General features: G+C 36.8%; 1 protein-coding gene across 1 annotated transcript in view; it reads left to right on the top strand.

Moving 5' to 3' along the window:
* The window catches only part of LOC149299902 (UDP-glucose:glycoprotein glucosyltransferase 2-like), an 85,724-nt gene that overhangs the window by 32,626 nt on the left and 28,339 nt on the right, over positions 1–24,759 (top strand). Inside the window, exons 17-29 of the mRNA XM_089485857.1 lie at positions 3,641–3,805; positions 4,717–4,840; positions 5,431–5,529; positions 5,880–5,974; positions 8,674–8,880; positions 15,302–15,433; positions 18,321–18,445; positions 18,965–19,063; positions 19,541–19,643; positions 20,328–20,407; positions 20,618–20,807; positions 21,084–21,242; positions 21,389–21,474. Of these exons, the coding sequence (XP_089341983.1) occupies positions 3,641–3,805; positions 4,717–4,840; positions 5,431–5,529; positions 5,880–5,974; positions 8,674–8,880; positions 15,302–15,433; positions 18,321–18,445; positions 18,965–19,063; positions 19,541–19,643; positions 20,328–20,407; positions 20,618–20,807; positions 21,084–21,242; positions 21,389–21,474 (1,664 nt within the window). The remainder of the gene's footprint in view (positions 1–3,640; positions 3,806–4,716; positions 4,841–5,430; positions 5,530–5,879; positions 5,975–8,673; positions 8,881–15,301; positions 15,434–18,320; positions 18,446–18,964; positions 19,064–19,540; positions 19,644–20,327; positions 20,408–20,617; positions 20,808–21,083; positions 21,243–21,388; positions 21,475–24,759) is intronic.

The following is a 24,759-nucleotide window of genomic DNA, read 5'->3' as shown; positions in this document are numbered from 1 at the left end:
ACACACACAGAGGGGAATTGTGATATAAATATTTAAATAACATATACATTGCACAATCCACAAGAAAAAGTATATTTCAAAGAAGCAGAAGTGTTGCGACATAGAGGGCTTATAATGTAACAGGAATCTTTACTTTACTGAGAGTATGGTAAATAAATGAAACAATTCCCCAGCGGAAGTGGTAGAAGCTAATACAGTGAAATAATTTGTAAATGAGTTCGACATAAAGCGAATAAAAGGCCAGCTCAAGGACTAAGTAATTCTTAAACTGGCTATATCTAAATTAAAAGGACAATCCATCTACAGTGCTGTAAAAAAATAAAAAAAGTATCTACCCCTTCCTGACTTCTTCTATTTTTGCTTATGTGTTACGTTTAAAGGTTTGAGATCACTAACGTTTAATATATAAAAAAGACAACATGAGTAAATACAAACTACAGATTTTAACCCCTTCAATCCCAGGGGTTTTTGGTACCTCGAAGCCCGGAGCAATTTTGACATTTTTGTGCTATGTCGGTTCAGAGATGATTCTCTTTTCCTGTGAATAGTGTACCCATGTAAACTATATATTGTTTTTTCAAGGAGAGATAGAGCTTTCGTTTGATACCATAGTTGGATGATTAGCTGAAAAGTTAGAATGAGAAATTTAGTAAAAACTAGCAAATTAGAAAAAAATAATTTTTTTGAATTTTCCCTCTGAATCCTCACAAAATTACGTAAAGTGATGGAAAATCAAGTTTATCAATTCAGGTGTCCTGTTTTCAGAAATACCTAATTTATATAGATTTTCCATACTTTCCCAGCACCATGGAGCATACTATAAGGTGTACATTTTTTATGCCTATGGCTTAACTGATTTGGGGGTTGTGAATGGGGGCAGGAGGGTTATACTGGCTAGATGTTATGATAGGGCAATGGGATGTAAGGTTTTTTTAAAAATTTTATTTTTTTTATATATTTTTTTTACATTTTTTTTATTATTATTATTATTTTTTTGCATTTTTTATATATTTTCTTTACACACAAATGGTTAGAGGTCCTCTTAGGGACCTCCTGAACATGCCAGTGATGTCACAAAGACATCACAGCTCACATTATATATTTTTTTGTATTTATATTATTTTTATGATTTTTATACTATTATTTTTTAAATGACCGTTTTTTTTTTTCTGCTTTTCTGTTTCAGGACGGGAGGGGGAGTGAGAGACATGGTTTCTCACTCCCCTCCCCGCGATCCCCCTGCACCGATCACACTGTGATCCCTATGCAGGTCCTATGCAGCGCCTGTGCCTCATCGGAGGACAGGATATCCCCTGCAGGGGACATCCTGTCCTCCGATGAACTTCCGGGTTACGTCAGCAGTGACGCAACCCGGAAGGGAATGCCCGATGACCATTTGAAATTGCCCAATAGCGCGATCGGGCAGTTTGAAATGTAACAGCTTTCCGGCTTTCATGCCGGGAGCTGCTACAGCAGATCGGACAGCAGAAAGCCGGCGATGCTGGCTTCTGCTGTCAGTGGGGAGTCCAGGCTGTCAAACGACAGCCTGATCTCCCGTGCAGCGGCAGGGATGTGTCCCTGACGCTGCATGAAGGGCTGAACGTGCTGGTACGTCCATAGGGGTTTTTTACTAGGCGTTTTTTGGACGTCCCGGTACGTCCATAGGGGATTGAAGGGGTTAATCCCTTCGCAACAATTGACATGCCTGACACGTCATGACTTTTAAAAGGGTGTAGAAAGTGATCTATTGCTATGGCTGGTGGTAAAATGCATGGAAAGGGTTAAAATACCAGCCTTTGAAATACCCTGTGATGTCTAGTTTTCAAAAATATGAGTTACACTTATATGAAAAACACTTACTTGTATTTATTGCTCTATAGCTTGCAAAAAGATAAAAACATTGGATATTTCTAAACTCAGGTCAAATTGTAGAATCTACTTAGCTGGTTTTTTTTTCTTCATTAGTTTTTGTAGACTCCTTTTTTTCTACCTTTTGTACCATATTTTATATATTTTATTATAGTAAATTATATGATACAATCAAAATAAGGGCATATAAAGAAGGCCCAAAGAAATATATAACTTGTGTACAGTAAAGGAGAAATAAGAAAATTACAGCTAAACACGAGCACTGCAGAAATGTTAAATCAGCCATTGTCCCCAAGGGTACAAAAAATATAAAATCAGCCATTGTCACCAAGGGGTTAAATGATCATTTATTTATTCAAGGTAAAGAGGTTTTCAAAATCTATATCACCCATGTGAAAAAGTATTTGCCCCCTAAACCTAAAACTGGTTCTGTTACCCTTGGCGGCAACAACTGGAATCAAACCAACACAATACAATTAACACAAACTCCGTCAAACAGTGACTGAAGCTGCACCGAACCCGCTAGTGTCAAACTACTAGCAAAAATATCAAAATACAAAATTGTGGCTAACATGTACACACCAAGTATAAGTAGAACATAACATCAGTACTTAGCTTATTGTACAGTGAACTCTTTTTAATCTGTTTTAACCAATAACATAAAATGGCATTGTTCTTGTCTGTATGGAATACATCCTTCAAACATTCACAGCTTGAGTAGGGAAGCCTGGAGGTATGTTTTAGAGGTACTTTGACAAAACAAAAAACAAAACAAAAAAATGCTTAAACATTTTGAACTTGCTGTTCTCAAGAACCATGTGAAGCATGCCTCACACAAAAAAAACAAATCTCTTTAATCGTGACTTACATGTAGGTCAGATCACATTTTATGAACAATTACTGCAGAAAACCAGGTAATTCCAAAGGATTCACTTACTTTTTCTTGCCACTGTAGGTAAACCCTTCGAGGCATCTTAAGGGAAACTTCACCTCATAGAGGGCCTATGATCCTCAGAGTAGTGAATGGTCTGTAACGCCAAATGTAAAGAAGGTTGAGTGGGCAGGACGTTTAGTAGTATACAAAAATTAAGACAATAATTTAAAAAACCTCTTACAGTAAACAGTAGCACAACATCACAATGCCCATGGGTCCATAATCATGTTGGCTCGCCTCTGTATAAGAGCTGCCTATGGAAAACAGCAGTCACCAGATTGTCTGACGGCGTTGTACCAGATGTTGCCTTTAATCTCATCACACATCTGGTAGTGTGGTCGGACAATCCAGCAACCACTGTGGTCATCTGTGGTGACATTGATTGCAATGGCTTCAAGCAACCAATCAGTGGCAAGAAATGATGATCTGCAACTACTAGGTCAGGTACATGATTTTATTTTCATTTTGGAAGACTGCATATTTAATATGCATTCCTCTGTAGTGTCCAGGACACTTACCTGTCCTTTTAAGTATGGTACACCTCTAATAGCCCCATAAACAAATAACAACAATTATACTGATATGTTGTGTTTTGTGTTCTCATAGAACATTGCTTCCCTTTTATCCTTCCGTTTTTTACGCTCGTGTTAGACGGGCATAATAATGCTCCTCTATCTGCCTTTCACCGGGTTACTTCACTGCTTTTAAAAACCATACAAAAAAGTACAGACTTGCAATGCCTTGACACATAACAACCACGTCTCTTGCTGTTAGCGCTTATTCATTTTTCAGTCAGCTTCGCTTTATGTATTTCTGTTTTGCTTTTGATTAAAACAGGCAGGAGCAACCTTTTATAAGAAGAGTGGCCTAGGTCCATTGCCTCAAGTTCTGTTTAATGGTGTGCCCTTTAACAGCGAGGAGATGGATGTTGAAGAGATGGAGACGGTTATTCTGCAGAGGATCATCGATGCCACCGGGTTCTTCCAGAGGGCAGTGTTCATGGTAAGCTAATCACTCAAAAAGTATGTGAGGCAGATACATCATCCTAGTGTTTAGCGTACAGTTTGTTTACGTACTTTACAGCCTGTCATCTCCTGCAGTCATTTCATAAAAGTCATTGCCCCGCATTTAACGTATTCTGCAGTTCTCCGTTAGCCAACAGAAAGTACCAAGCAAAATGCTCGGCAGTGCTATCAGGCAAGCATTATCGGAAGCCAGACGGATAATGTTGGGCATTGTGATAGTCACTGAAAGCTAGTCGGTAATGGTTAGAATCTTTCGATAAACAACAAACTTTAGTCATACACAGTAATTGAATGTTTACTTACACTTAAGTGAAACATGCAATGTCTATCATAGTGCAACAAAATCTATTATTTAACATAATTAATAATAATTAATTATATTAATGAAAAGATTATACACATTCTGCCTTTAAAACATGCTAATTATTAAAGTTGATATGTCTGTTCCCTCAAATGATACACTCTATATATTTAAAACGTTTGTGTTTACAGATAAAAATAAACGACATGTATGTAATTAAACCCAGATTATGCATTTAATTTAAAATCTTAATCTTAAGAAATCGCTATAATTCCCCCCCCCATATTGTTAACTTGCTTATTGTTGATTGGTTCAAACAGGCTATTGTAAGGGTGGGTGAGGAAAAATAAAGAAAACTTCAAAACTGGGTATTGATTAGATGATGCTGAGCCCACCATTCTCAGACACAGATCTCGGCTTCCGTGATGACACATCTTAAACATGATATCTCCAAATCAATTACACTGCTTGCAAAAAAACAAAAACAAAACTTTGAAGCTTAATGAGAATGTTGATGGGTGGTGTGAATGTCATGTACAAGACATGTTTTGCAATGTTTTAACATGTTCTTTATTTTTCCCATACAGGGTCTCCTAAATGACCATAATGATGCTGTAGATTTTCTAATGGATCAGCCTAATGTAGTAACCAGGATCAGTCCTACTATACTTACTGGAGAAAAGACCTATCTCAATTTTATTTCAAGATCAGGTAAACCAGATACATTAACTGCACATACATTCCGTCTGACAGTATGTTCTTCAGTGACCTTACCACCTTTACAACACTGTGGGTGCCCTTATAACTAGGAACAGTTACCATACATCTCACCTTATATCATTGGTGTACTGGTATACTGTTTGTATTGTGCAGGGCATACACACTGTGGGTTCGTATTTGTGTTTCAGGTTTGACCTGACTTTAGTCTACATATAAAGTGTTTATTCATTAAGCTGCGAGTTTGTGTGGGACCTGTGGATCAGTATACCATTTCACTGTGTATGCATTTTACTGCTTGGACCGTTCTCAAACAAAATGCTTAAACTCATAAGAATCGCCTTAGAGAACAGTTCACAAGTCTGTAAGGCATGGTCAATTGCTTATTCCTGTGAAAATTAGTCCAACAAAAAAATAAGAACTTTGCTTCAAGAAGCCAGTTTGGTGTCTATTAATCAGTGTTTTATGTGGGAGTTAAGGTGAAATAATTCTTTACATTGTGCTGCATTCATGGGGTGATCAGGATGAAAACTACTTCTGGGACTTAATATGTATTTCTTCAAGATATTTTTTTTTCTCTACAGCTACTTATAGTCTACAGGAATATGACATATTTTCCTATCTGGACTCCCAAGACAAGAATGCGGTAATGGCTGAAAATATGAAATACGTGACTAAAGAAGGTATAGCTTTATCTTACTTGATTTAAAATAAGTTGATAAATACGACTTGGTAAACCTGGGAGGCGATTGTTATGATGGTACATAAAACTGCTTGACCCATCGTCTGCTTGAAAAATAAGATGCATGTCTGTCAGAAAATGGCAATAAAAAAGAAAAGTAGACCACCGTTTGTTTACAATGTTGGTTTTGTTTTTTTCTATACGTTATCCAGTGTGCAGAAACGGTTCTAAATGTTATATACACTTATATCGGGCCTTGGGTTTATGCAAGGGTATCTATTGACAGGTATCTAATGGTAATTATGGCAGCTATGAGATGCTTACATAGACTGTGATATTTTTTATTTTCAGATGAGGATGTAATTTATGCAGTCACCATCTGGATTATTGCTGATTTTGACAAGCCAGCTGGGAGACAACTGCTCACTAAAGCTGTGAAACACATGGTACAGTGATGGTGATTTGAATTGCTTAATTTTACTGTGTAAAATATTAGGGTGATTAGAACGTTAGCCTTCTGATGTGTTAGTGTCGGAAAGACATTTTGAATAGAAAGTGGATGTCTTGCTAACATGTTTCTTAATGAGTCTACCCAGGTGACCCAGTCATTGCTTTGTTATTATAAATATTTGCAGTATAAACATGGTGGTAATCACAATGCCATTTTATTCAAAGTATTACAAGTTATATAAAACTATATACCAAGTGGACTTTTTCACAACTTTACATGTGTCTAAATGATGCCCATTTTTTTTTTATTTTTTTTTTAGTTGAAACAATTCAAAAAGTTGCTTATTTTTCTTCATTGTTAAAGATAGAGCCAAGTATAAGAATAATTCTAGTAGTAATACCAAATTGAAGTTTTCATAATATTATAAAATAGTTTGAATGGTGCCCTCCTGAACTTTTGTGTCTTTAAATCCAAATTATTATGTGATCCACAACGTATGTCATGGTTGGGCATGGTACAACTTTGTGAAATATGATGGCTCTATAGAAATTAATTATACCATAACAAAGCCAAACATGTTTTAGTCCCCCCCCCCCCCCCCCCCCCCGAGTCAAGATTAGGTTAAGGCCCCAAGGTTGAATAACTCTGTGCCTCTTTCACCTGCAATCCATTATGTGAGCAAAGTCCTTAAACCTGGTATCGGCAAACTAAGAAGCTTGACTGTAATATAGTTGTTCTACCACTGGTGTAATGAACGTGCACTTTGAGCCACAACTGACCTTGACGTGTCTTTTTTGCCACTAACTGTAATATGGCCAAAAATACCCTTATGTTTCGGCTCCATGTAATGCAGTCCCAAGCTTTTCCATGATTTAATGATTTTTCCATCGCCTGTTCTGTGGAGTAAAAGGCTACCCAATATTCACATACAGGGATGTGTTTTTGCCGAAGATCAAGCCAAAGAGTAGGTTGGCATCATAACTCCTGCGCCATGTTGTCAGCTTGTTTGTAAGATATACGTATTTCTCTGTAACATAGTCTCCCTGCTATGACCCTAGCAGCAACAGGCTGTCACACTAAATTGTAAGTGCTAGAAACCAGCGTCTCTGAAATTCACTGTTATTATTTACACCATACCACGGGGCAAAACATGCTCTGGCGTCATCTGTTCTAGACATTGTCATTATTGATTAACTACATGGCAAAGCTTTCTTTTCCCGTCCCTGTGTATATTAAGAACAACATAACTTTTTTTTTTTATTATTTTCAAAGTCTGTTTGTTTAGTGCTGTACAAATAACCGCAGTTCTACTTTGACATTTACAAGATGTGTCCTAAAGGCTGAAGCAGAACCGATCCAGAGTTATAGCTAATCTTTTTATTATTATTGTTTACGCATCTGTATTTTAACACAAAATTGCTTTTAAAGGGGCATCCCACCATCATGTGCGCTTTAATGCATGTAATAGCTGCTCAGTCCCTTTAAGGTTTCTTGGTGTCCTACCTGCATATGCATGGGGGGGGGGGGGTTTCTGTAGAATCCTCCTATATGCATTTACCCCCTTCCCTACCTTCCACTATTTGTCGTGACAGATATGCATTGTTTGTAAAGAGGCTGTCTGTTAAACTGAAGTGTCCCTTCAAGTTGGGTCACTACTGTAATTTAGCGACGGTGATAAAAAGCTGGTTACTCTTAAAACCCTAGTGGCAATATGTGGATTTGTAATTAACACACAAAAAGTCATTAGGAAATAGGACAAAATAGGAGGCAAATCTCCGTGTTAGACCTGAAAATAGCAAGTCTTTTCCTTACAGTAATGTAAATTTACTTTATCACGAAGATGCTCTGTTACAAATTAATTCAATGCAAAAAAATCACTTGGCCATGACCAGCTATCTCTACAGACCTCCATAACCTTACAACCCTGTCTTAAAAGCGCAGGTTGTTAATTAAAAGGTAGATCTGCTGGTGAATAATGCTATATTTATTGTACTTATGAAGCCATTACCAGGGCCATCTTTAATATTGATGGGACCCTGGCAAGTATTTGGTCTTCATGGTGTTGCTTGCTCCATTGTGCCCCTTGCTCAGTGGCGTTGCATTATAAAGAGTAATTTCTGACCCTAAATTTGTGAGTGCAAATATTAAACATAGTTTAGGGCAAATTTTCAAAAAACTTATTTTTTACATATCTAGGAATTACCATCCGAAATATTAACCTATGAAATCATTTTTGTTTAAACACTTTTGTATACAAAGTGCACGTGGACAATTGTATCTTTGTATGCTCTGTCATATGTCTCAGTGTTTAGGTTTTCTAAAACGTTTCTTTGTGCGTAGTTTGCCAGCCTACCTGTTTGCCTGTTCTATCCAAATCAATGGGTTTATTTGTTAAAACAACCAGTTAACTGCCTACAATCTTGAAAATTTCTATTGCAAGATGAGGTGATTTTGGATGATGAGATAACCACAGATTTAACTATGCAATATGCAAGGCTAACTCCTATAAAATATTCACCTCTATAATGTACTGATAACACAACCAGAAAAATGTTTCAATGTACAGTTTGATGAAGAAACACTAGTCTTATTTGTGATAACTAGTATACCATATTCTAAATAGGCCTTTGCTACTGTCATAAAAAACCTGTCCATGCTCTTTGTTTTTCTCAAATATGTTTAATACTTTTGCAGAAAAAGAGTAGTACGTCCCGATTTGGAATTATAAATAATCCAACAAGTGAAATGACAGAAGATAACACCCGTGTTTCAAGAGCTTTATGGGCTGCTCTTCTTACACAAAAAAACACCAATATAGTTAAGTTCTTCACAAAGTTTGCAAAGGAGGACACTGCTCAAGCACTTTCTAAAGGAGAGAAAATCAAGAGGCTTCTTGTTCCAGTAAGTATATAGCAAATGTCTGGACTGATTACATACGCCACGTATCAGATGTTTTTTCCTTTTATGTAAAGTCCCCCCCCCCCCCCCCCGATTTTTCCTCACATTGATGTTGTTGGTTGTAATATTTAGAGGGAATCTGAGAGACCAAACAACAACGTTTGGTGATTGTTTTGTTGCTTTTGTGTCCTTAGTAATGAAACGTGCAATAACCAGATATGAAAACGTTATATTCTATAAAAACTCAGGCTCAGCTGATTGAATACCTCCTGCTCTGTGATCCTCTCCTTTTCTTGTATGCCACTTGTTATAGTTGTTTGCAAATATGGTTTTTGTATTATGTAGATATAGGGAATAATGGGAAGAGGGTGGTCTTTTATAGTTCTTCTGCCTTAATAGAGTCAGCAGGATGAGTTTATCTTGTTTTTGTATAGCAATGGGATGAACAATGAAAGAATTCCCAGTGACGAGAATTGATTGTCCCCATACAATATTTATTATTTATGAATTAAGCCACTAATGGTTTTCTTATCTTTATGTATGTTTATGTGTTTGACCATATCATGCAAAGTCAAAATACCAGTCTTGAATAGGTGACTTTGCTATTTCTGGGGCTCTACAGAATCGTTGATCAGAGCTTGACCTCATGAGAAAGTTTGGGACAGTAGGGAATCATAAAAACAGTTGTCATCCTGCCAATATCCCTGAAAGAGCAAAGGCTAACATTATCCAGGGAACTACAAAGGACCCTAGAACAGCATCCAGGATCTACATTCTGCTAAAGTCAATGTTTATGATGCGAACACCAGAAAGATACTGGTCTGATTTTTGGTACCAAAGTAAAAACTGCCACTCTTTAACATGTATGTTCATATACAGTTTGCCAAAAAAGCAACTGAATCTCTCCAAGAGTTCTAGAACAGCTTGGGCAACTTACCATCATTCAGGGAGTTATGAATCATGCCTTCTATCTTTCTCTGAATGATGCAGTAACATCCATTGGTCAAGCCCTCAGAATGATGTGACAGGAGTGAGCTGATTGGACAAACAAAGATCAGCTTGTTCAATCTTCCTCCTCTTAGTGCGAGGAGAGATTCTCCTATTCTTAATGTAGTTAAAAATGGCGGCTGCGGCAACAGAACAAAGTTTCTTTCATCCAATGTTGGATTTGTTTGTTATTCGGGAAATGGACGAAGCGGTAAAATTTGGTACAAAAACGCATTTGCAAGTCTATCAATAACTACTAGAAGCATTCCCTGCAGTTATTCCTACTGAAGTTGAGTCAAGGGCACGATATTTCTGACAAGACGCAGGGGGCTGCTTTAATTTCACCAGAGCAAATGCTTATTTAAGTCCATTTAAAAGTACAAAATGTGTTTTGCTTTCTTTCCTTTTGTCTAATACTGGATTTTGGTTAAATATCTAATTGCCTTCATTGCCAAACAAATGCAACAATGGAGAAATTCAGAAGCCGCGTATATATTTTCACACACACGTAACTTTTGCAGTTGTTTATCAGTGTGTTCTCTTGCTTTGTTTTGCTTGTTTTTTTGCCAGTTCTGCAAAGGGCTACATCTTACGTTCCCTGTGGCCCTTCATACCCAGCTCCAGCATTAATCATAAAGGTCAAACTTGAGGAAGATTCTAGAGGAGACAAAGAGCTGTAACTGTTGAAGGCACTGGGAATTAGTGTCAGTTTAATTTATAAAGGATTTAGTACAGTATGGATACAATCTTTTTACTTAGAAAAAGCATATATAATATATAATAGTACTGTGCAAAAGTTTTAGGCTGCTGTGAAAAAAATGCTGTAAAGTGAGAATGCCTTCACCCTTTGCCTTCAAAACGGCATCAATTTCTCCAGGTACACTTGCAGAAAGTCAGGCATTTTGTATGGAATATAGTTAGGTGTGTGACCAAACAATTATACCGAACAGGAGCTAATAATCATCAATTTAATATGTAGGTTGAAACACAATTGTTAACTGAAACAGAAACGGCTGTGTAGGGGGAATCAGATTTGGTAAGAAACAGCCAAATTCACTAACAAGGTGAGATTGCTGAAGACAGTTTAAAAATCAAGAGAGAGCACAGCAACAAGACACATTTTGTATTTATACTGCATCAGCAAGGCTGAACCCAGGCAGAAATTTCAAGGCAGATAGTTCTGTCCGAGCTCTTTAGAAAATCAAAGAAATAGGCAATGCTGGGGACCGTAGACACAGTGGTCGCCCAAGGAAACCAGATGAGACTCATGGTGCTTACTTCCGTTCCCATTCGAAAGATGTCTAGGAGTGCCATCTACTGTCCTGAGAAGGTCAAAAGTGTTCTTCGTGTAAGACTTGCAGCCAAATACCATACTTCTGACCTGGAACTAAGACCAAGTGACTCAACTATTCACGAATACACAGGAACTGGGGTGCAGACAAATGGCAGCAGGTCCTCTGAACAAATATTTGGCTGTAGCAGAAGGCAGTTTGCCAAAGGGCTGGAGAGCAGTACAAGAATAAGTATTTGCAGGCAACAGTGAAGCATAAATGGAGGTTCCTTGCAGGTTCGGGGCTGCATTTCTGCAAATGGAGTTAGAGATTTGGTCAGAATGAATGGTCTCCTCAATGCTGAGACCTAAAGACGGATACTTATTAATCATGCAATACCATCAGTGAATTATCTCATTCCAAATTTATTCAACGGCCTCAAGCATACAGCCAAAGTCTTTATTAAGGCTGCCTAAATCCACAGAAGTGCTGTGGTTAGTTCTTCAAGATGTTTGGAACAATCTACCTGCCAATCTCCTTTTAAAAAAAAAAAAAAAAAAAAATCTGTGCAAGTGTACCTAGAAGAATTTATGCAGTTTTGAAGGCAAGGGCTGGACACTCCAAATCTTGATTTAATTTTTTTCTTCTGTTCACCAATTTTGCATTTTATTAAATGCTAAAAGTAAACTATTTATTTTTGAAACTTTGCTACTTTAAAGCACATCTGCCTAGTATGTCGTACACAGTAGGTTGCTGGTGTCTACTTCTGTGTCCAGATACACTCCCCCTCACCACCAGTATAAATAGAAAAAAATATAAATATATTTTAATAGAATTAAATAATTATAATTTATATTTTTTTCTATTTATAATATACATTGTATATATGAAAGAGAATTAGAAGAAAATTGTTAGTTTTAGACTTTATATTTGTCTGCTTAATCCTTTTGCTATATGACACTTTATGAAATACTATTTTAAGAATTAGTCTCTTCTATGTAGGGCTGCAACTAACGATTATTTTCATAATCGATTAGTTGGCCGATTATTTTGTCGATTAATCGGATAAAAAAAAAATGTACATTTTTCATTTATTTAAAATAATTTAATAAACAAATGATGTTAAATAAAAACAGCAGAATAAAAAAAATTTGATAAAATGCATTTCTTGTCTTTATTTCCCAACCAGCCCCCCCAATTGATGCACATTTGAGCCCAGGCTTGCCACGCTGCCTCCCCGACATGCCACGCTGTCTCCCACATATGCCACTCCACGCTGCCCCCACATATACCACTCCACGCTGCCTCCCACATATGCCACTCCACGCTGCCTCCCACATATGCCACTCCACGCTGCCTCCCACATATGCCACTCCACGCTGCCTCCCAGACATGCCACTCCACGCTGCCTCCCACATATGCCACTCCACGCTGCCTCCCACATATGCCACTCCACGCTGCCTCCCACATATGCCACTCCACGCTGCCTCCCACATATGCCACTCCACGCTGCCTCCCACATATGCCACTCCACGCTGCCTCCCACATATGCCACTCCACGCTGCCTCCCACATATGCCACTCCACGCTGCCTCCGTGGCACGCTCCGTGCCACGCTGGGTCACAGACCCGTTCACAGCACACTGACACCATACTTTTATAAATAAGTACTGGGTTAATCTTCACTGCCCCCAGGATTTAGATTCCCCTTAGTCTGCCCCCCTTTACCTCTAACTGCGCCTTAAGTTAACTTTATTAAATTAATCAAATTAACCCTCAGTCCTCATCATTGAATTAACCCTAAACACCCCATTAACCATAACTACCCCTAAATTAACTCTAAATACCCCATCAAAACAACTACCCTAAATACACCATTAACCACAACTGCCTCAAATTAACCCCAAACACCCCATTAACCACAGCTGCTCCTAAATTAACCCTAAACACCCCATTAACCATAGCTGCCCCTAAATTAACCCTAAACACTCCATTAACCATAACTGCCCCTAAATTAACCCCCACCTCCCCTAACTTTCAGCAGCCCAAATATTAAATCTTATACTTAGTTAGATGAGTGTCACAGCCATGTGGTTCTGGCCTTCTGGGAGAAGGAAGGGGCGGGGCCAGTTGTCACAGTGATTACAGGGAGGGACTGGTAAGTATGAGCTGCTGCTGTGAGTCACTGAAACGGATTATATAATGAGGGGTATTTTTCAGAGCGTTTGCTCTGAAAAAACCCTCATTTTATAATCAATAAAAATCGATTCAACTAATAGATAATGAAATTCGTTGGCAACGATTTTCATTATCGATTATTATCGATTTTATCGATTAGTTGTTGCAGCCCTACTTCTATGTTATGGTAATGAAATAAATGATTATCTGTTCGTTAAGCCTTATAGTATTTTTTTATATACTTTATTCCAAATGTTTATCTGTTTCCAACTTTTATTTTAATATATGCACTGATCAGCCATAACATTATGACCATGTGTTTATGGGCCTTGCTTTGTGCACTTGGGCACAGTCACGCTGGAATACGTGTTTCCACAAAGTTGGAATATATAATGGTAATATATAAATTGTTACCAAGATCCAGATTTCAGGGAAGTATTAACACACTCTGGTGTTTGTGTGTGTTTTTTGTATGTGTGCGCCACACATATGTAGACTGTTTTCATTATTAAGGACAATATTGAAGATTGGCCTACATATGTGTATAGCATTTATGTGAAAAAAATGCTGGAAAGTGAGAATGCTCCTGTTTAACTTGAATGTTGGATAATATATTTTGAGGGATGTTTTAATTTTTTGCAACTGGCCCGAATGTTATGTCTTGTCTTAGGAAGATTCAAAAACTAAACCATTAGCTTAGATTTTAGAATTTAGAAAAAATAATTATTTTTTTGGTTTGAAACCCATATTAAGGTAGAGAATATTACATACGTATTAATATTGTTGGCAATTTATTTGTGCTAAACCAATAAACGCTATGTTTATGTAATTATATGTTATCAAGAAATGATTGCACTGTTTTTAATAATCTCTTTAATTTAGATGGTGTGTTTGGTACAGTTTGGTTCCTGATATTCTCTTAGTACGTTAACAAGAAAAAGTTGTGAGTTTGTGTATTAAGAATTATTACCTACTAATAGTGGTATATCGGTTCTGAGATATCCAAAATTCATGCTTTACCGTCTAACTATGCAATTGATTTCACAAATGAGTAGCCAGATTACTTCATGAATGAGCAAGCAAAAATTGTATATTCTGCATTTCTGCTGGACTCTGACCCCTCTCTCAATACAAATGCTAATGAACCCTCTGAAGGACTTATTCGTGCCATTCAAAAACTATGATATGAAGTCATTTCTAGAATTTACATATAGATTAAAATTGGAACATATTATTTTGGAGTTTAATTCAATGATACATCTCCTTTTGAGATTGTTAAAGGAAATGTAATCTTTGTAAGGTGTAGTTTACCCAAAGAAGTAGTCTTGGAGGCACATTTTTTATTTTTTTTATTTTTTTTTCTTCTTTTTCATAAAGGGAATTATTTAATGTGGAGCTGTAATAGAACATAGTCACATTGCAATTGATGACCAATTAGCCCTATTTAACCTACTGTATTTCTCCAGACAGGCTTTTAGTGTATTGTAGTCTTAACAAATCGGCATCATTTTAGACAATATCTTCCCTGTAATTATATATTACAGTGTTCATATAAAGGGCTTTTATGTGCAAAAGAATTGTACACAGGAGAAATGCAAATCTATATGGATATATATATATATATATGTGTATATATATATATATTAGAAGGTATATGATGATTATAATAGTTATTTTTAGGATAAACAGTCAAAACACATATTTGCTTTTGACATGGGCAGACTTGATTAGATAATTCCGTTTAATCTATGTTACTGAAATAACCGCTACATTGGGCATTTGTTACAAATTGTAAGACAAATGTAAGATCTATGAAACACAAGAAAAAGCGTCAGGCTTTAGTTAGCTCCGTTCACGGTGAAATGTAATTTTCCGGTGACATGCAAGATTTACTGGTAATAAAGGGAAGTATCTTCCACTGGTAAGTCTTTCATTCTGGTGCTATCTACCCCCAGAGCTGTGCTTCAGAATCTGATTTTGTTCCCTCAGGAAATGGATGATGATGCCTTTGAAAAGAAATATAATACAATGGGAACCGACATACTCCTTACTCAAGAGTTATACTGTCGTGAAGTTCTTAAACTACAACCTGGACAAATGGCTGTGATCAGTAATGGACGGGTAAGAATTATATAGACGATGCACTGTACGATATGGGTATAAATGGGGATAGGCCATTTAAATTATCCAATGCCAAACACCCTAGTTTGATAGAAGTCCAGTTAACTTTGCCAGGGCATTATTTACACAGTTTAAAAACTATAAGTCTAATAAAAGACCTAAATATAAGGTTACTTCTTATTTCCTTTTGTTACTATACAGAAATGTGAAAGCTTTTGCAAGTAAAAACTTGCTTTTGACAACTGAATTTGCTAGTTTTCATTATGTTGAAGGCAAAGTTTGCATCTGTGGTCCAGATAAACCAAACTAGTGCCTAAAAACCAACAAAGCTTGTTTTGCATTCTGCGTCATAGCACCAGGACTACTATATTTTCTCTATTGCTCAAGCTTGCCACATGCTTTTATGTGTGTTTTATAGCAATTGATCTTATTATTTTGCCCTTACTTCCTTATGACCTCTAATCCATTTTAAAATCCATTTAGCGATACTTTTCCATAATGAAAAATAACCATGGTCCTAGCAAACAATTTCTTGAAGAGCTTGTCTCGTTTAATGTATGTGTAACTCCATTTCTTCCAGTTAGTTTCTTGAGTAGTAACCGCTATAGTGATTAGCCGTGTGCTTTCTGAAAGACTGGCCTCCATTCCTAATTTCCTAAACCGGTTTCTGGATGAATGTAATGACAATTGTCCAACAGCAGCTTTATGTACATTGTTCTTTTTAATGTAATCCCTAATGTGCTGGTGAAAATACGGTGATATATTTTTATAGATGGATACATAGATATGTTGTTTTAAGAAGTGCACCTAATCTTTGGTGTAGATTAATGGGCCAACGATTGTTTAACACGCTATGATTCCACTAATACCACAAGTGCAGATTTTCTGTTCAATTTAACAACAGACCCCCATGTGAGCTAGTGTAAAGCCAGAGATCGATGAAATATGACTATCGGGGAGGAATAGTCTTGTTTCCAAATAAAATGTTAAGCGTTTTCCTCGTTCATATGTGCTTTGCTTGTTGACTAAAGCCATTATTGTGTCTTCTCGTAATTTATATTGACACATTGCATTCTGGCAAAAGGGAATGAAAACCACCTACTTTCTCTGTAGTTCTTTATTCAAGTGTAGTGACAGATTTAATTCATTTTATCCCAGTGAAATATCATTTAGAATACTACTGTGAATGGAGTTGGGACATTAACGTAGCTGTGTAAATGCCTTGTGCTCTCTTTCTTCAGTACACTTAATTCATGGGTGCAATGAAATTGTTAATTCTTGTGTGGTATTGAGAGAAATATGGCATAATCATAGTTGCGTGCGTTTAGAGCACGTAAAATGCTGTGGTTTATGGGCTATCTTGTTCTGTAGCGCATTCCGCTTAACCGTAAAAAACGGCTTTGAGGTGATTATCACCGTGTGCTTTGAAGATAATTATTCAAGTCTTTAATGGACAGTTTAATCCGACAAGTACATTTAATCTGTTTTACTGTCACATTATGACAAACATATTGAAATGCCTATTTTTTTTTTTACAAGATAAATATTGTTTTTGACTATTATTTCTTCAAAAGACTTATTTATTACACTGCATAGGAATTACTCCTGTACCATTGTGGTTCTTGTAATCAAACACTGTACAGTTGTGTACTTTATGTTATCTTTCGGTTTGTTTTATGTGCATTCAGTCAGTTGGAAATATTTTGTTTGTCCAAAGAATCAGGATCTTAGTATACCTTTAGGGGAAAGTGTTTTGGAGTCTTATTTTGATATTGATTTGGTAAAATCTTTTCACATTCACTGACCCTTGAGACTTTTGATAACATTAGCCGTTAAATCTCATCTCATGGATTAGAAATACCCAACTTGTATGTTTCAAAGGGTGAGTTCTAGATTAAAGGCAATAAGCAAAAATTCTACGTCTTGATATAAAACTATTTTCTGCCCCCTGATTTATGGAAGAAGGGTTACTGCATGTTAAAGTATACTGCCACATCCTTTGACGTTGGTAAATATAAAATGCTTGTAAACTTTAAAATCTAGATCTTAATTTAGTTGCAAAAAGGATTAAAAACTGTATAAATAGCAATTACTTTCCTGTCCCAAGCACTCTTTGTTTTCCATAACTCATTGGACTGAGTTACCTCTGTATTTTGCCATAAATGTTTATGCATGGACATCATATATTTTTCAAGAATGATCAAGCAAAGCCTGTTCTAATTGGTTAACTATGATTTAGAATATCCTCATAAAGAATAGCCCCTTCCTATCAGCACTTATTAAATATTGGACAAATGTAACATCTGTTAATCTATAAAACAATGAAATAATGTATTTTTTTTATTATAAAGTCATACATCACAAGGTGGAATAATTATTTTTTATTTTTCTTCGTACGACCCCTTTGGCCGATGAATACTAATTCACTATATTCATCTATTGCAATATGTATCTCCAGCGACCCTAGTATCTGTCGGTTCAAATATCAACTCTGTTTTAGTTCCTGTTGGAGTATTTTTTTGTTTTCTCCTGCACTGTGTTTCGTAACATCAGCATATAGCAAATACTTAAGAACAACTAGAAAAGCAAAAGAGTCTGACCCAAAATTGGAATTACGAGTCAGGCCTCCTTGTCCACCATGAGTGCCTGAGCTCAAAAATCCTCTATTGGCTGAATGGGTAACAAAATCCCACAGAAACACTCCAAAATCTTGTGGAAAACCTTCCCCATATTAGTGGAGGCTGTTATAGCTGGGGGCCAACTCCTCAACAGGGCACAAGACCAAAGGTGTACCCCTTCTTGCATGTTGCTGTATTTTTCCTGTGTATGAAAATTGTGTGCTATTGCTGACCAGTGTTAGTTTTTCAATATGGTTACTTTTGCTTAGGTTTTAAGTCCTATTGAATCAAATGAATTCCACGAGGAAGATTTTAACTTATTGGAAAAGATTACGTACACTACATCAGCTGAAAAAATAAAAAATCTTGTGAAAAAGATGGTTCCATCATCAAAGCGGTAAATATCAATATTTGTCTGGCAGAAGCAGAATACCGTACTTTTAATGTCTGGCTACAGAGCGTGTAATAAAGACCAGGCAGAATAATTGTGTTAATAATCAATAACATGGCTGGGTTGTTTGCATACTCTCCTAAGAGTAAAAAGAAAGTTTTATGCCCAAATTTCTCATCATGAATAATAAACCTGTGGGGTATAGTTTGATTATTGGTGATTATAGTTTTGAGTAAATGGAGCAGGGTGTTTGAAGGGCTGGGAAGTAAATAATGTATGAAAGATCATATCGAACTAAAGTGCAATTCAAGCTCATAAGTGTGTTGCTTGTTTATATTAATATAAGTGCATACAATAATATAAGCATGTAGAAAAATGGGTTATTATACAGTTATTATATCCTATAATATGACCTTTGAATGTTACTTTTTAATTTGTTGCGGTTTTTTTCTTCATTTTTTCCCCTCAACACTGCCAAAATATCCTGAATGATTGTGCTGTCTCATTTTGATATCTTTTAAGTACTGCAAGTGATTTGATTATGAAGGTGGATTCTCTTCTCTCTTCAATGCCAAAAGGAGAGTCCAGGCAAGAGATCCGCTTCATGAAGCAGAAAAACAGGTAATCTATACAAAAATATATATAGCATGTATTGTGTGTGTGTGTGTATATATATTCAGTCACATTTTTCTGTTTGGTTTTGGACGACATTTTCGGGCAACAAATTTCGTTCCTTGCCCCTTAGAATATTTGGCCGAATATATGTGGGCCATAGATTTTTTTTTTTTTAAATCTTTTTATTGAGTTTTCCGATCGTGGGCATTTTTAATTCGGGAATGAAATTTGTTTCCTGCTGCCCACATTCACTCTCACACTCTCATTCTTGTTTCTCATGGTCTCCCCTATGTTCTTGTGAGGTGTGCTGTACAAACATTTGGACTTAATAAAGTGTGTATCTCTGTTTGTATAGACTTGCCTCTAGGTTGTGTGATGACCTGAGGGGATCCCTGTTTCATCATACAAATGGTGAATCGGCTGCCATACAACAATATTTTTGTTTCCTCTTGAACATGCTTTTGTTTTTATTCTTCTTTCTAGTTTGCTAAAAGTTGAACCTCAGGAGTCTGGCCCTTATTTTGATGTTATTGCTGTGGTTGACCCTCTTTCCAGAGAAGCCCAGAAGATGTCTCATTTCCTGATTGTAGGTTGCTTACCACGAGAGATATTTTTGTTTACATTAAGTGGTACATAATGTTACACATGAATGTGATAGACACATTAAATACTAAATGAGTTAAAATTAGTGGATGGAAGTTTTTCAGAGGGGGAGAAATACTAGAACAAGAGGTCAAAGGGTCAGAGGCTTAAGTGTAACATAAGGAAGTTTTACTTTAATGAGAAGGTGGTATGTAAGTGGAACTGCCCCCCAGCAGAAGTGGTAGAGTTTAACATAGTAAAGAATCTAAACATGAATGGTATAGGCATACGGCTATCCTAAAACTTAGAAGAGACCAACTACTGATTAAGGCCTGAGTCTTTAAACTGCAAAATACAGAGTAGATGGTACTTATCTGCCATCAAATTCTACATTTCTATAGAGAAATAACGGTAAGCTTTTATTTACATCTCAGACATTTTAGATTTATAAAGTGTTTTCCTTCAAGAAACATTTTAAAAGGGTGTCCTGGGAATTTTTGCCCCACTTTGAATACAATGACAGATGTCGGTATTAAAGAAATACATTCTTGCAGAATGATTTGTTTGTTTTATGACTTAAAAGGTGTTTAGAATGTAACTTACCGATACAAATGTATTGTTCTTTGCAGTATGTGGTGGTGTTGGTGGGAGGTTTGTGTGGGTTTTCATGTTTGTTTGTTTTTTTCAGGTTCTTGGACGATTAATAAATCTGAAGTTAACCATGTTCATGAATTGCAAAGCCAAACTATCAGAAATGCCATTGAAAAGGTACAGACAATAACTTAATATGCTAAGTATGTGAAGGAGTCATGGAACATGTCTGCAGTTGATTATACCTAAGCTGTAGTCTGTGGCTGTAACTATTATAGTGCTAGCAAAACAAAGTACTTTATAGCAAAAATAACTACTCTGATACAAGTTTTGTCCATTAACTTTTAAATGTAAATGATTGAATTTTAACCTTTTATCTGATTTTAGTTTTTATCGACTGGTGCTTGAGCCGGAACCAGTATTTTTGAAGGGGGATAGTCTTTCTCCGGGGCCCTCTGCAAAGTTCCTGGATATGCCTGAATCTCCAATTTTCACTCTCAATATGATCACCCCCGAGAGCTGGCTCGTAGAAGCTGTACATAGTTCATGCGATCTTGATAATATCCATTTACAAGATGTAAGTATATAGCTTACACATATTCTTGTGAACACTTACTGTGTTTGAAGATTTCTAAGAAAAACAGATACTTTATCTATAGTCTGCTAATCTTGGCAGTTAAATTTGGTTTTGATCAAATGCGATATAAATATAAGTTCTAGAAAAAAAGTATTAGTACTGACAAATAAGCTTGGTTTATTTAATATTCTTAATAGTCCAGGAAAATTGGAAGAGAACATTTATTTTTTTTCCGCCAAGGACTGTTAACATGCCAATCAATATTGTATTTTCTAGATAGAAGGAATTGTCACGGCAAACTATGAGCTGGAATATCTGTTACTTGAAGGACACTGCTTTGATGTATCAACGGGACAGCCACCCAGAGGACTGCAGTTCACGTTAGGCACCAAAAAAGATCCAGTTATGGTAGACACTATAGTAATGGCCAATCTGGTAAGCACGGTGCATAGGAATAATGTTGTAGAATAAAATTATTGACTACCTCGTACTTCTGGACGCACAACATATTTGTCGAAAACTAGCATGCTCCAGATGGTATCCATATTGTAATATATACCATTCTTGTTTTTTAACGATAGGGATACTTTCAGCTGAAAGCTAACCCTGGCGCATGGGCTTTACAGTTGCGGAAGGGGCGATCACAAGAGATATACCATGTATTTTCGTAAGTTGATGTAAAAATGCTGTTAAGTATTTTAATGTGAAATGTAGCAAATAAGCAGTCAAAGCGCAAAGTAAGGACAGAGAGCATGTTTTGGTACTGATACAGACACTTTTGGCTGGTTAGTTTAATAAATAATTTACTGATTTGTAAACCACCATATATGGCTTGGACTTTCATCTATTTTGGCAGTTAGAGGGCAAATATTAGAAAATGCACAACATTTTTTTTAAACTTCCACTTTGCCGAACTTTTTTTTTTTCCTAAGCTCATGTCTCATTTAGCACCCACTTAATTTAAATATCCAAATAATTTCTAAAAAGTAGTCAACCTGTGTCATTGGGGCTGTAGCGGCATACATTACACTGTCTGTGATGGTCAGTCAACAAGTGGCAGGAGACCTCAGCTGGATGACGTCAGTTGCAGGAAATTCCTGAAGATCTGTTTAAAAGCCACTCAGAGCTATTTTACATTCCATCTGACAGCTCGGGCCCCAGATTTTGGCCCCAGCTGACATTGGCAAGATCAGACTGTCATTGACCGTGTGAAATGGCCATGACGTACACTGTATGTCAGGGGTCCTGTAGAACCATTTTGTTTTGTGATGCATGTCATATGTTATGGCACATATATAATAAATATAAATAACCCCATGAGGGAACTTCTAAGAATTGGTTACCTGGGAGTGTGGCTGCAATAAGAGGGTCCAGCTAGTCACGGTTAGATTTGTATGGTGTGTGTAGTGGCTGGAACGTGGTCAGGAGTTTGGTATGACCAGACACCACTCCCCTGCTTGGATATTGGAGATAGCCTTCATTACACTTTTTCATTATGGAGGGCCAGCACTGATTCTTTTTCCTGCGAAAAGGACTGAGCTGAGGTAACCTTTAATTATTATTCCATTGAAGCATATGAGTACCTTAAAGTATTATCAGACAAAATGAACCTTTTTTAATTTTAATGAATATTACATTTTGAATTCTGTTTGTCAGTAAATATTTAATGTTGCGGTAATATAAAGCAGTTGGCAGTACGTTGCCTCTTTTGATCTCTAGTCTGTAAAATGACATTCACCTTACCTTTGCCCTCGTACTAAAATGCCTTTTGTAGTAAATCGGCTTGATGAACTTATTTTTGCAAGAGTTCCCATTAAAATTATATTTTAAAGTGTAAATTTCCCCATACAGTACCGCATTAAATTATAATACGGCTTCACCATTACAATGGATTAAAATGTTCCTGCTTTTTGGCCGATTTCATTATTGTAATTCTTGTGATGAATGCAGTCCTTAACTGCTGATGAAGAAATGGAGGGTTTTAGCGGTACCTGCGAGTTCTGTAGTAAAGTGTGTAGGCTATCGCTCATCATGGCCTTTTAATTAGATTATGTTCCTGCACGGAACTCCACGGTTTATAATATGCAGCCACTTTGCTGCCGGCAGGCACAGTTTGGAAACTAGTGACGACTAATGATCTGTTACCCATTCCTCTGATCACCATTAATAATTCAAAGTTATTTAGTCCCTTTATAATCTACACTTAAAAATATGACATCATGTAACATCTCATGGTTTTTTTGCTATGTTTATATCTCTAGTCTAGCAGACTTCATTGAAATATGAATTCTTGTTTTTACATATAATGTTCACCGCTGAATAAGCAAGAGTTACTTGACAAGGGCTTCTGAATGACATTTAAAGCCGTAACCGCTTAGGTGCCAGGTTAGGTAATAGAACCTTGTAAAAAAAAAATATTTTAATCCGTTGAAAGGATTTGCTCAACGTGCAAAATGTACCGGCTGTGGAGTTGTATGAGGATACTGAGATTTTCCAAGCAGACTACATTAACCTCGGTTTAGGCGAGGGTTAAAACATTCTAAGTTGAGTGTTGTAAGAAAAATCTAATGATAAGTTATACGAGTAACGTAAGATCAAGCACTGTGGTTTTGATTCACTGCATCATTCTTTTTGGTGCTCAGAAATTATACTTTGTTATCACATTGGGGAGAAAATAAGCACGTTGGCATTCCAGCTAACGTTATTGTTCAACGCTGAAAAATATGTTGGCGCTTGATATGAGTGGATTGTGGAGGATGAAATAATGTTTTTTTTTCGTTCTTCACATGGAGGAGAGAAATAAAACAATGAATTATTCTATAAATAAAGCTGGTGCGGCAGTTTAAAAAAAAAAAAAAAAAAAAAAAAAAAAGCATGATTCTAAAGAACACACATCATTTTCAAACTATCCAAACAATTCTAGCAGGGTATGCTAGCCGTCTGAGAAATTCATGGTTTAATTATTGAGAATAGATTGGTTGTCCTAACCTTGAGAACTGACAAACAAGCAGTTGTTCTTTCATCACTGTAATCAAGACCTACCTTGTTGAGGATGACATTTGTGAAATGGGATTTTTTTTTCTACCCTGTTCTGTTGTGAATGGCAGAAACTTTGAAATTGCAGATAAAGCCGCTGTCAGGGAGGATCGTTTTATTGAAAGTGAAGTCCAGCTACGAAACTAGCTTTTTGATATGAAGGAAAAAAGCATCACTGAAAGGTGAATGCAATAGGAACGGTTTTAGTTAGTTCGTTTAGTTCGGGAATGCAGGTCGGTCTTCACCTTAATCAGACTTCTAGTGGATGAAAGGCCACTTACAAGGTTGAGACGCCAGCATGGCAAAGGAGTTTATTCACTAAAGGCAGAGTTTGCATGCGAGTTGCGGTTTCTACTCCGTGCCTACGTCTCCAAAGCCTCCTCAAACATTAAATTATGCACTATGCAGGGCTTCCAATAATTGGTAGTCTGTAACTTAAATCTCTCGTTGCTAGGTTATGACAGCATTGGTATTCCTTTCACTCCAATGATGCCTTCTGCAAAATAGGAATTGCCCAACAATGGCAAGTACTAAGATGCCCCAAGCTAATAACAATCAGCGGGAAGGACTCCTAACAGCCTAAAATAAATACTCTGAATTAGCTGGAAACACATCAGAATCTCAGTCACCAATAGACGCTTAACCCGCACAGACACAGCTGTTGGTTGGACTTAAGGTTTCAATGTATCGCTACCTACCTTACTCCGCTTTTAATATCCTGCAATCGCTTGCTCAGGGGCAGGGTTGCTTAACCCCTTGATGACAATTGCCAGTCCGGGCACGTCACGGAAAAACATGTCGTTAACGACAAATGACGTGCCAGGACCGTCATTTGTTAAAACGGGTAAAAAAAATCGATCCGTGATCGTTTTTTTTTTTGGGTTTTTTTCTTTTTTTTTTTACCCAAACGGCGTTG

Source organism: Sceloporus occidentalis, unplaced genomic scaffold (genome assembly GCF_023333645.1).
Source record: "Sceloporus occidentalis isolate IW3139 unplaced genomic scaffold, rSceOcc1.0.p SCAF_27, whole genome shotgun sequence".
Classification (NCBI taxonomy): Eukaryota; Metazoa; Chordata; class Lepidosauria; order Squamata; family Phrynosomatidae; genus Sceloporus; species Sceloporus occidentalis.
This window is presented reverse-complemented; position numbering and strand designations above follow the sequence as displayed.